The sequence below is a fragment of the Crinia signifera genome, chromosome 5 (genome assembly GCF_055691185.1).
Source record: "Crinia signifera chromosome 5, ASM5569118v1, whole genome shotgun sequence".
Classification (NCBI taxonomy): domain Eukaryota; kingdom Metazoa; phylum Chordata; class Amphibia; order Anura; family Myobatrachidae; genus Crinia; species Crinia signifera.
Window position 1 is genome coordinate 80981904 of NC_139221.1, and position 13202 is coordinate 80995105.

The window sequence follows — 13202 nt, forward strand, 5'->3', positions numbered from 1 at the left end:
TTCTTAACTCTCACACCCTATTAGACCCGCTTCATTCAGGCTTTCTCTCTCAACAGTCCACTGAGACAGCACTGACTAAAGTGGTCAATGATCTGGTAACTGCTAAGGCCATTACTCACTACTTATTCTTCTTGATCTTCTGCGTTTGACACTGTGGATCACACTGTTCTCTTACAAACACTACACTCCCTAGGTCTTAATGATACAGCCCTTTCCTGGTTCACATCTTACTTATCTGAACACTCTTTCAGTGGTCGCTTCTCTGACTCTCCTTCCTCTTCACTACCTCTGTCAGTCGGAGTTCAGCAAGGCTCAGTCTTAGGTCCTCTGCTTTTCTCAATCTATACTTCCTCTCTTGGCAAACTATTCAGCTCTTTCAGATTTCAGTATCACTTATATGCGGATGATACTCAAATCTATCTATCAACCCCAGAGTTGTCACCAGGGGTTTTGGGCCAAGTCTCTGAATGTCTATCTACCATCTCATATTGTATGTCTTCTCACCAACTCAAACTTAATATTTCTAAAACTGAATTACTTATATTCCCGCCAACTAAGAACAGTTACCATCCTCTAGAGATAGTATGGATAGCGGGGGGGGGGGGTATTGTTCAGGATCCAGATATACCTAGGTTGGGGTTAGGTCATACAGGGTGGGGGGGTTTTGGGGAGGTTTGTTTTGGGTTTTTTTTTTTTTGGGGGGGGGGGGGGGGGGGTTGGGTAGAATATTTAGGTAGCATAGAGCTCCTGACGAGTGACATTTCAATATTTATCTGCTCCCATTGGGATGTAGTAGACTTCTAAGCGATATTAGTGTAAGAATGTGTTCCTTCTTATCCTGCTACGATACGCCCGGGTGGCGCCTCCGGGTAATTGTACTCCACTTATTCTGACAAAGAGGAACAGTATATTATCAATAATCCTATATACATTCCCTAACCCATGTATATTTAAATTACTGTCTGATTTCTTTATGTTGTATGCTTATAATGCCCTATTATTTGTATTTGTTTTTGAAAATTCAATAAAAATTACTCAATTTAAAAGAACAGTTACCATCCTGACATCTCCATCGCTGTTGACAACTCGACACTCCACCCTACCCCACAAGCTTGTTGCTTAGAGGGGAAACTGTCCTTCCCCACTTTCAATCTGGCTCCAAATCATGTTACATGCATCTAAAAAACATATCCAAAATACGACCGTATCTCACACAAGACCCTACCAAATCTCTTATCCATGCACTCATTATATCCCACATTGATTATAGCAATAGTCTCCTAACTGGTCTTCCCAAGAACAGACTCTCGCCACTGCAATCCATTTTAAATGCTGCTATAACAAACTGTATATATATATATATATATATATATATATATATATATATATATATACCACTTGCAAGGCAATATGGTCCAGGCGCACAGTTACTTGTGCCTCTGTGCTTTGGGGGTCATTCAGACCTGATTGCTGCTGTGCGAAATTGCGAGCATATCAATTATAGGACTGCGCATGTGTATACATTGTTGTGCACATAAATAGGTCAAACAACGACAAAAAATAACAGCAATGAGTCTATTCTCAGGAAGTCGCCTATGTGGGGGTGGTAACCTGCCGTCTTTTTGGAGTGCCTTAAAAAACACAGGCTTGCCCAAGCATTTTCAAGGTTGGCAGCTAACTGTTCAGAGTCCTCCGTAAATTAACTCTGAATTAGGCCTTTTATTCCAGATTCTAAATCATGCCCAAAGTTATAATACCAAGGCTGAAATGAACCTGTATGACAATATCTTGTTTTTAGTGTTGGTAACTACCACCTGGGTCATTTGTCTTTGTTACTGATGATTAATCACTGCTCCTCTATCTGCAGATTGCTATTCTAATTAATTTTCCTTCCAGTCACCATTTTCTGCTAACTTTTGTATGATTAATCAGCACTTTCACACACTTATTTATAGAATGCTGTTACTGAACTACCTGGGTAAATCAGGGCGACAGACTCCACTACTAGGTGCAGCTGTGTTCTCCGCTGGTTGGGAAGTCTTTGAATCTGCAGTTGTCCTTGAAAAACCTCTTAATTGGATACTCTTTAATTACTATTTAACAACTTGCCTACAAGCATCAATTATGAGGTAAGCCTCAGTTGCTTTATTTACTATAATCACTTTTTTCAATTAGGATCTGGTCTCTATCAAATGAGATGGGTTTATTTCAAGATTTGTGTATACATTGTAGGAGTTTATTTTATAGATAAATCATTTCTCATGCTGTGTTTTAATGGTTTTATATGTGCATAGTTAGAAAAGTATTATGCACATCTTGGCCCTTATTCAGATCTGATCGCAGTACACATTTGTTCTCAAAATGGGAAAAACCATGTGCACTGCAGGTGGGGCAGGTGTAACATGTGCAGAGAGAGTGAGATTCTTGTGAGTTATTTGTTTCTGTGCAGATTAAATACTGGCTGCAATTTTTTTACAATGCAATTTAGATTTCAGTTTCAACACACCCCACTCAAATTGAACTCTCTCTGCACATGTTACATCTGCCCCACCTGCAGTGCACATGGTTTTGGCCATTTTGAGAACAAATTTGTACTGCGACCAGCTCTGAATAAGAACCCTTATCCCGACCCATAAATGGTGGAATTTCAGAGTTGACCAATAATGTTTTCTCTCTTGTACTATAGTAAATAAACAATATACCAGGGCCAGCAGTAAGAACAGGCATGCAGTATACACATTCAAAATGGCAGATACTCAGAGCAATAGATTTAACAGGTAGAATGAGGTATAATCTGAGATGCCTGCATCCATTGTTCATAAATCACCAGGTTACCTTCATATTGTAATCAATGTATGTGTTATTTTCTAGGCACCGCAATGTACTTGAAAAACAATTTGACATTGATTATGTCATGAAGGTAGGTATGTCATATATGAATACAGTAGTTATACAGTCCATTGTCGCATATAATTAGGGTTACCACCCATCCGGGATTAATTCAGACAGTCTGGTAATTAAGGACACACCAGACTGTCCGGAGTAATCCCGGAGGGGTGGTGGTAACCTTACATATAATATAGTTGGTACTTGTTTCCTAGCACGGCCCCCACAATTTCTATCGTGGTGGTCGTGTCGGAAAAAATTGTGTCGGTCGCGTCGGGTGCATACCAAAACGCACACGACGGGATGTACCCGATTTCTCCATAGGCTTCAATGTTAAAATAATTTAACATTGAAGCCTATGGAGAAATCGGGTCCATCGTGTCCATAGGCTTTAATGTTAAATTATTTTAACATTGAAACTGAGTCCATTTAACATAGTAATACCGCGAGGGACGCCCCTCGCCGGCTTGACAGGTATTCGCGTCCCCTCGCGGGGCTCGCTGCGCTCGCCACGCTTCGGGCTCGCCACACTAATCTATTCTCAACTCCACGCCGACGTGGATAGTAGGGGAATGAAAAGGTCAGAGGACGCGCACCGCCGCCCCTCGCGGGCTCGCTGCTCTCGCCACGCTTCGGGTTCGCGTGAATCGTGAGGGTGGCGGCAACAATGGGGGGCCATTATTTTTTACACACATGACAGGGCCATACCCAATGAGAAATGGCCCATATTGGCCCTTTTACCATTTTTTACTATGTTAAATGGACTCAGTTTCAATGTTAAAATAATTTAACATTGAAGCCTATGGACAAATCGGGTCCATCGCATAGGCTTCAATGTTAAAATATTTTAACATTGAAGCCTATAGGGAAATCGTGGGCATCGCGTGGCACACTTAAGGCACACGACCGACGCAATGTACCCGAGTTGTGCTTTTTTCAAAGGAAATCGCGGGCATCGTGTGCCTTAAAGTTAAGGCACACGATTCCCGCGATTGTGGCCGTGCTAGGAAACAAGTACCATATAGTTTTTGCAGGAACATGCATGCATGGAAAGAGAACTCCACATGCCTGACTACACATGCAAGTGCTGTAGCAACTCTTTTGAGCCAACGCTTAAAGGAACCCAGTGAACTCTCTCTCTCTCTCTGCAGAATGCCAAGCTCTGCTGAGGTGAAGAATGCTTGCTATGTTTTGTTTTGTTTTGTTTTACAGTGAAGATAAGAAAACTTCAATCTGGGTAAATGGCCCTTAGTGACATTTCTGGTCATACATGTTTAAAGGTGCCCATACACGGTGTGATGAACTGATTGCATAGCATCTAGTACAAAAAGCATACACGTGCTCTTTGTACTAGGTACGATGCAATCTAATACTAAAAGCACGGGCTGCACAGACCTTATGTGCTGTGCGATGGGATGCCCATGGGAGCTCGTATCGCATTGCACATCACCATTGTACAGTTATGATGTCATGGGAGGTATTTAGTTGGTGCCAATTTTTTTGCCTAGGTGAATAATCTGCATATTTCAACGCTGTAAGGTTGAATTTTGATTCAACCTATTCAGATAAAATGCTGGTTTTTAGCCTTGGTTGAAAAAAAACATCAGATCAGTGGATCAGCGAATTACGGGTGCTTTCGCGTGCTTTTTAGTCCGCTTTTGCCGATGCAGTTTTGACCAAAAGAGTGAAACTGCATGGTCAAAAAGGACTTAAAAGCAGATGAAAACTCCGCAATTGAATACACAGGGATTGAATAATTGAATAGCGCCCAATATGGTTAAAATGGTAACATCACAATTGTCAACATGGACATAATGTTGACATTGTGAAAATGTTAGCATTAGCATCCAGGGGTCAGGCCACCCATTGGCGCAACATTATTTTCAGCCTCCATTCCCGCTCTTAAAAATATGTCTCTTACTGTTACCTCCCTCCATATCTCCATATTTCCCCATAGCATAGCTTTATCATTACCCCTTTTATACTCCCCAGTTCACTCCATATCTCACTGCCCTCCACAGCACAGTCTTCTCCTCACAACTTACTGCCGCCCCAGCTCTCTACCCCATCATACCTTACTGCTCCCCAAACCCGCTGGTTGAAATGACTGGGACCTCGTTTTACTTTTCTGTTTGTTATTTGAACTTCAGGCTAAGTCCATTCGAGAGTTTGACACAAGGTTTACATCAGTGATGTTTGGTTACCCAACAAACAATCACTACTATATAGATGCCAGTCCATGCCACAGGGTGAAATCCATTGAGATACCAGTGTTATGTCTGAATGCTGTGGATGATGTGTTTTCCCCAGGACATGGTGAGTTAATTAATACATTGTATACATAACAAATATCTCATGTAAGCATGACAGAGTACATTCTACATGGAAAATGCCTGTTTACAACCAGGCGATATCACAGACATGGTGACTTGCCCATAGATCATGGGGGCGCCGACACAAACAGGAGCTTCCTGCCAATGGAAGAACAGTGTGTCTGACAGAGCATTATACCATATATGAAACCACTGATAGTTTATGTACAAAGAGTGGGGCTACGTCAGATATGGACAGAGTTACTATCACTGCTGCTTCCTTGGAAGCAGCAGCAATAGCTCTGTGTGTAAATGCAGTAGGAGGTGTCTATTACAAGTAGACGCCTCCAGTTGCAGTAGTGATCCAAGCCGTGTCCTAGGAAGTAGCACTGGATTACTGCAAAACCATCAGGCGGCTTGCGACCCCCAGTGGTGCAAGTAAAAATTTTTTCTTAGTGGTACTGATAGCCTCCACCAATAATGGGCGTGGCCATGTGTCATGAGGGGGCGTGGTCACACAAAGCTAGAGGAGTGACTAATTGACAATAGTGGCGTGGCATCAGGAGACAGGGAATGAGAAACAGGGAATGACTGGGGGTGGGTTGGCTCTTGCTTGGGGGAGAGCCAGGCAGCTTGTGCTTACAATAGTGGAGCCTGCTCTTCATGCTGTCGGCGCCGCTGATGCCTGTCAGTGTGACAGGCTAAATCAGCAGTAGCTGGTAGCTGCATACAGCACCAATCATAATGCTGGGTGGGCAGGCTGCGGGTGCATTATATTTAGACTTAACATAAAAATAGAATTGACAGTGGGTCAGGGGGTAAGTGGTACTGCGTACCTGCAACATATTTCTTACAGGTACTCCGTACCACGCCGTACCCCCTTACTTGCAACACTGGCGACCCCCTTGCCATCATGCAAGCCGGCCACAGCAGGAAGTCGCCATCCAATAATGGAGATCTTGGCCTCTTCCTACCTCGTAAATGGCAGCAAGATGCCTTCATTTTCACAAACGGAGGCTGTCATCAGCCCCAAACATCAGACATAATTCCTGAACATCGGGGCTTTGTGGCATGGGGTGCAGATCGTTAAGGATCTGAAAGAGGGCCAGGAAGTTCTTGTTATTGCTTTGAGTTGTGATGTCATCACTTCAGAGTTCATTAGGAAAACCTGTGTAAGCAATAATGTGCTAATATTGTATATTTATTGTATATTTATGGATTTTTGTGACCTGCATAAAAACAGGCCTTCAGTGACCATATAAAAGTATAACTAGGGAATGCATGGCCCCTCATAAATCACTATTGGGTCTTCCCTTTTCTTTCTTTCTCTAGTTCATTTCCATATTTCTATTTTTTGGGATACGTAACACTTTTTCCTGGACGTATATTAATTGGCTATCTAGTAATAGCATGGGGAGAACACTAAGGAACTTGTTAGGTGATGAATAAATACTATATACTCACATGAGGTGTGACATCTCCCAGGTGTGTTTTGCCCTGTATTAAAAAATAGGTACTTGTGTATTATCTGGGCGCCCGATTTTTTTCATTGCATGCCACTACTTAATGCGATGCAATGCAATGTGATTTTTCATTGTAAAGACCTGATTTTTAATTGTATAGTCACCCATGGGTGATTTCATACCCCCACTATCCAACTACGCATGGAGGTGATTTTATATAGTGTGGCGAGCGCAGCGAGCCACCGAGCCCTAAGCGTGCCCGAGCCCGAAGCGTGGTGAGCGCACGCGGATTACTTTACATGTATTCTGCATCCCCTCGCCATGCTTCGGGCTCGGTGGCTCGCTGCGCTCGCCACACTATATAAAAACAACTCCATGCGTAGTTGGATAGTGGGGGTATGAAATCATCCATGGGTGACTATACAATTAAAAATCTGGTCTTTACAATAATAAATCACATTGCATTGCATTGCATGCCTTAAGTAGTGCGATGCGATGCAATACAATAAAAAAATCGGGCACCCAGATATCACACAAGTACCAAAAAATATGTAATAGCTTCCAATTTCACAGAAGCTGTGGGATATCTGCGAGATTGCAGCTAAAGTAAAGTGGCAACTAGCTACAAGTCCGCTTTAAATGTTGCTACATCATGCGGCTTCCACAAAATCAGTAACTATTACGTAAACCCCATTAAGTTAATACAAGTAGGAATACATGTTTATAGGTGGCACGGATGAGTAGATTCAGGTGAAAATTTGTGGAGGATCGCTGTTTTCATGTCTGCTACAGTATTTCAGATGATGACCTTGCTATAAGTATGAACAGTATTAATGGTTGTTTTATAACTTAGAACCAGAAATTGGCATAAACAAAATCCTACATATATTTGCTTTTGTGTTCTTATAAATTGCTTTTTTTCACTTTGTTTTAGCAATACCAGTGGAAAGTGCCAAACAAAATCCAAATGTCTCATTGGTGCTTACAGCCTATGGCGGCCATATTGGATTTCTGGAGGGCATTTGGCCAAGACAGCAGACCTACATGGATCGGATTTTCAAGCAGTTTGTACAAGCAATCTTTGAGCATGGAAATGAGCTTCTCAGCATGTAACTTTTCAACACGATGCTGCTTTTTTTTTCTTCTTTGTTTTAAAGATCATAGTTGTATAGAGACAGGTTTTACAAATGTAAGTTTAGCTTATGCACAAGTTAACTCTTCTGATGCTAATGAATCATGAAACTATACCTCTAAAGAAGCACAAGGGTTAACAGCCAATTATTACAAGCAGGTAAGCCAGCGAGCTAGATGTAAACATCTAGTATGCAAACACTTGCATATAGATATTATATAATAATATACATATTGTTTTGTAGAAAGGACTTGCATCCAGGAATGTTATCATTTTGTATGTCATTTTCTATGTGTTACCAAGAATGACCTTAAGTATACTTAAGCTCTGCATATACTGAATTGCACTCAACCAGAACCATTATGTACACAAATAAACATTCCTCAGGGTTTTCATATAGGTTAATAGATCTGCCTAATCGCAAGCATTGCCATTATACAGTATGATGGATTTGCGGATCCTGATTTGTTTCAATGTAATGCAGGCTCATGAGGGCAGTGTTTAATGCAAAAAATAATCATATAGACAATACAGGAATGAATACCATACTGCACAGGCATTCTGTATACTGGGAGTCAGCATGGATTGTCACAGTACCGATATATATTAACTTATTGCATATAACCTGTGAGACATACAGGGGGGAAGTTACTAAGATGGGAATTCTGTCACATGGGATGTTGCTATAGGCAACCAATCAAAATGTACTTATTTATTGAGCACCTTCTAGGTGTTACTATCTATTTTCATATTTAAGTTCTACACGCATAACCCTCAGAGGCACTCATGTATTATACAGCTTCCCTTCTGGACCTGTAACTTGGTGGGACTGCTATGCTATTACTGGTGCCTGTCCTTGTGTTTCCCTCCTATATCCCTATAGATTGTAAGCTTGCAGCAGGGCCCTCCTACCTCCAAGTCTGTCTGTTGTTACCCAGTTTGTTGTATCACTGTCTACTATTGTAAAGCGCAACGGAATCTGCTGCGCTATATAAGAAACTGTAAATAAATAAATGATCTGATTGGTTGCCCATATCAACATCCCATTTAAAATAGAACTTCCATCTTAGTAAATTCCCCTCACAATGCAGCACTTACTTTATGTTGTAAACCATGTTCCTTTTACATATTTATTTTATAACTGGCTGATATAAAATGCATTTGAATATATAGATCTATTTTTAGTTTACCCTGTTAAAATAAACAGTGTAATTTTAAACTACCTGGTGGCGCCCATATTGTTGAGTGAGTAGACATAACACGAAGGTTCTTTGCAGTTGCATTTACAGCTGACCTGTTTGACTGAAGTGCCTATAGCACAAGTGGGAGCCAGTGTGATAAGATGCTTACAAAGAGAATGTGTCAGCAAGTTTTCTAATGTATACAAAGGGAATAAAAGCATCCCATCGTCTTTTCTTCTTCCTTTCAGTCCTATGAATATGGCCGATGTTATTCTAAGCTGTTCACATTTTGCTAGTAGTTCTAATGGTTATGCCATTGGTTCCCATACTGTGCCTGGATGAATTAATGTAATGGCCAAAACCAGTGCTGGTGGCTACCAATCATACAAACAGATGCTGTTCCTCACCACATACTTGAACCTAATAATAACATATAAGCACAGTCAACTTAATTTTGTATTTTAGCCTAGAGGTGCCATGATAAAAAATTCTAATACTGATTCTGGTGCCATGATTCGGAAAAGTTTGGAAACCACTGGGTTATACACAAGATTGAGTTTAAAAACAACATCCAATGGAACCAGTGGACTATGGCCCTTATACTGGCTCACTCGCAAAAGTATGGCAGTACAGGGTGGTATGGCATACCGCGAAAAGATATATGGCCGGTACCCCGTACCGCCATAACAGCACGTATGATCTCTGGATAAAATCTGATATGCACGGGACTGCTGATCTGAACGAACATCAGACACATGGTATTCGGGCCAATTTCACACGATTTATAGGCCCGATCCGCTGGAATCAAGTGAAATCTTGCGCAAATCGAATAGTGTATGGGGCCTGAAAATGATATTGGTCTTGATATGTAGTTTCTGGCTGAATTGGAACAACATATGAGACATATCGGGTGACATTTAAAGAGACATAGCAATGTGTGTTTTTTCTGTAAAGAAAAAAAAACGGCGTGGGGTCTCCCCTGCTGAGCATAACCAGCCCCGGGCTCAAAGAGCCGGTCCTGGTTTCATGGGGCAAAATGACTAGGGGTCCCCTGGATTTTTTAAAACCAGCACCAGGCTCAAGGGCCGGTCCTGGTTCCCAAAATACAGAGGACAAAAGGAGTAGGGGTCCCCCTTATTTTAAGAACCAGCACCGGGCACAACCAGCCATCAGGGTAATGCCACAGATGGGGGAGACTTTTTATACAAGTCCCTCCAGCCAAAGCTGCCCCTTACTGGTCAGCCTGGGCAGGGATCCTAGGGAAGTGGGGACATCTCCAAAAAAGGGGTCCTGCCCTCCTGAATTTTCTTGCCCCCACTGAAGCCCAGGGCTGTCCCCGATGCCCGTGGTGGTGGGCATCGGACTGATAAGTGTGTAAAAATAGAAATAACTATTGTGTATTACTGTGGAACTATGTGTCCCAGCAAGCCTGCACCGCATGCAGGGACTTGGAAAACCACAAGTCCAAGCATGCGGGGCATTAAAGGGCCCGCCGGAACTTGTAGTTCCACACCAGTGCAAATAGTGAAAGAAACACACACGCGCACAATAAAAGTATAACTTTATTACACCCACAGCCCATCCATACAGATACTTACCTACCTTGACACGTAGGTAAGTATCCTCCATCTACCGGTCCTGAAGAAAATCCATATGGGGTACCTGTGAAAGGAACCCATACTCCCGGGGGGTCTCCGGTGTAGATCACATCCTCTTCAATTCAAGTAGGCATCCCAGTGACTTGGCAAAATAAAAAACACTGTACGCGATGCCAGTACGGACTGGGGTGTAGCCAGAGAATGTGTGTTTACATCCTGCGGCTCCTCCCCCAAATAACGCTATTTGTCATGTGACATCAGCCGTTGGCCCTGAGCAGGCATCGACATGTCTGTGTTCCCAGGGGATGCCCATAAAATGCTCCAGCCCCCTCCCTCCCCTGACAGTGCAAACGCCTTGGCGAGTGTGATACTCGCTGAAGGCATTTGCACAGGAGGGTTGTACATGTGCATATGCGCGCATGCGCAGACCCCCAACATCGTAAACGGGGCCAAATTCAGCCTCATCCAAATGGGTCTGAATCAGGCCCTATATCTACATTTTGAATCTTCAACATTTCAACTGTCAATTTTATGACCCTGTTAAAGTTATATCCACCTTTTGCCAGTCAACATTTTGATTGTCTCAGACTATGTTTTGATTGTCTAAATTTTGACTACATCCCTTTGTCGGGTATGGGTCATAGGGTCTACAACACAAAGGTTGACATACAGCAAGGTCGACATGTCTGAAGGTCAACATGGGGTTAGGTTGACAGGGTCATTAGGTCAACACATGCAAGGTCAACAGTCAAAAAGTCGATATGGGGTTTTTCACCTTTTTTTCGTTGTGAATGTCGACATGGACACCTGAACGAAGCACCGCGTCCCCTGGCATGGCTTGCTTTCGGGCACACTATTTTATTCTCCCTCCACGCCCTAGTGGAATACCACCTGTCAGCACATTACACCGTGTAACCCCATGTCAACCTTTTCACTGTCGACCTAGTCCATGTTGGCCTAATGCATGTGTTGACCTAATTACCCTGTCAACCTGACCCCATGTTGACCTTCAGACATTACGACCTTTAGTGGTCGAACCAATCCATGTTGACTTTAGTGCTGTCAACATATATCATAATGCTGGCGCAAGTAAGCAAGCCTAATACTGGCAGCCATCTCCACCCAACGATCGCAGAACTGCTGGAATAAAGCTAGGAAAATGCTGCTAGTTCAACCCTATAGCAAAGGATAATGGTGCCAGTCAGTGTGAAGCACAAGTATAATGCTGGGTAACACGTTTTGTGACACTACCTCCTTCAGCAGTGTACCCACTAACAGCTTAACATAAGTTAAGGAGTGCCAACATTGTTGCCTCTTTCATCTCATTGCATTTTATCAATATTGAATACTGAGTCACACAGATTTGTTTCCAAGCAGAGCCTCTATTATCTGTGAGAAAAATGAGCGGTTGTCTGGAACACATCACATCTACGTTTACAAAGCATCAGCATGCTCTTGCCCCAAGCTGACATCCTTTTTTCTTGTAGATAGGCAATCTACCAGAAAGGTCTAGTGTCCCTTATATCCTGTGTGACATATTACGGACTGCAGCCTCTAGGCAACAGACATTTGTAATTAAGATATAAGATAGGTAAACAAAACGGCTGAAAGTCTCCCAATTATGCTGCTTTCCCACTGCAGACCCGTTTTAAGTACTGGTATTTTAAAACGGTATTTAAAACGGTATTAGCATTCCCACTGCAGCAGATTACCGTTTTAAATACCGTTTAAGTACCATTCCCATTGCAGTGAACCGTTTGAAATGTAAAGAGTGCCTAACCTCCCCCCAAGTGTAAAGAGTGTCTAACCCCACCCCCCAAGTGTAAAGGGTGCCTAACCCCCCAGTGTAAAGAGTGCCTAACCCCCTGTGCCCCCATCTCCCATCCCCTTGTACTTACCTGCACGGGGATGCAGGGCATTGGGGAGGCAGCGGGGGTCCATACGGGGTCCAGGCAGTCCCTGTGCCTGATGAGAACTAGTAGTTCCCACTTTGCGCATGTGTCATGAGCGCAGAGCATAATAATGAGCCGCTCATTACATATGCGCATATGTAATGAGTGGCTTATTATTATGCACTGCGCTCATGACACATGCGCAAAGTGGGAACTACTAGTTCTCATCAGGCACAGGGACTGCCTGGAGTTTAACCCCTTGAGTGGTGGGTTTTGCTGGGGCAGGACAAACCTACCAGGGCAGGTTTATCCTGCCCCAGCAAAACCCACCACAGAAAGCCAGAAGCAGCCCGCCCCCCTCGCCTCCGCTCCGGCGTTAGTACGCCGGAGCTTCCTTGCTGCCTCTCTCCCCGAGTCCCCCCTGCCTAAGCCGCGGCGCCTGTCACATTTAGCAGTGACGTCGGCGGCAGGCTGGGGGATGTTCGCGGCTCGGGAGGACTCCGAGTCCCCCCGAGCCTGCCGCCGACGTCACTGTAAAATGAGTGACAGGCTGGCGGACGGGCTGGGCTGGCGGGCGGGTCAGAGAAGCTCCGGCGTACCGATCGCCGGAGCACACGTACAGGGGCGGGGACTGGGGCGGACAGAAGCTGGTCACGGGGGGTGTCCCGTAGAGGTGCTGCGCCAGTGGTGCACACCTGGACACCACTGGCGCGCACCTATTGTATAGCAGTGGTATGC

The 13202-nt window shown here is 43.6% G+C and overlaps 1 protein-coding gene across 1 annotated transcript in view; it reads left to right on the forward strand.

The window, feature by feature from the left end:
- ABHD3 (abhydrolase domain containing 3, phospholipase) overlaps nt 1–9015 on the forward strand; it is a 72523-nt gene extending 63508 nt beyond the window's left edge. The window contains exons 6-9 of the mRNA XM_083187533.1: nt 1956–2129; nt 2872–2920; nt 5037–5202; nt 7596–9015. Of these exons, the coding sequence (XP_083043659.1) occupies nt 1956–2129; nt 2872–2920; nt 5037–5202; nt 7596–7774 (568 nt within the window). The 3' untranslated portion in view covers nt 7775–9015. The remainder of the gene's footprint in view (nt 1–1955; nt 2130–2871; nt 2921–5036; nt 5203–7595) is intronic.
- The last annotated feature ends 4187 nt before the right edge of the window (nt 9016–13202 follow it).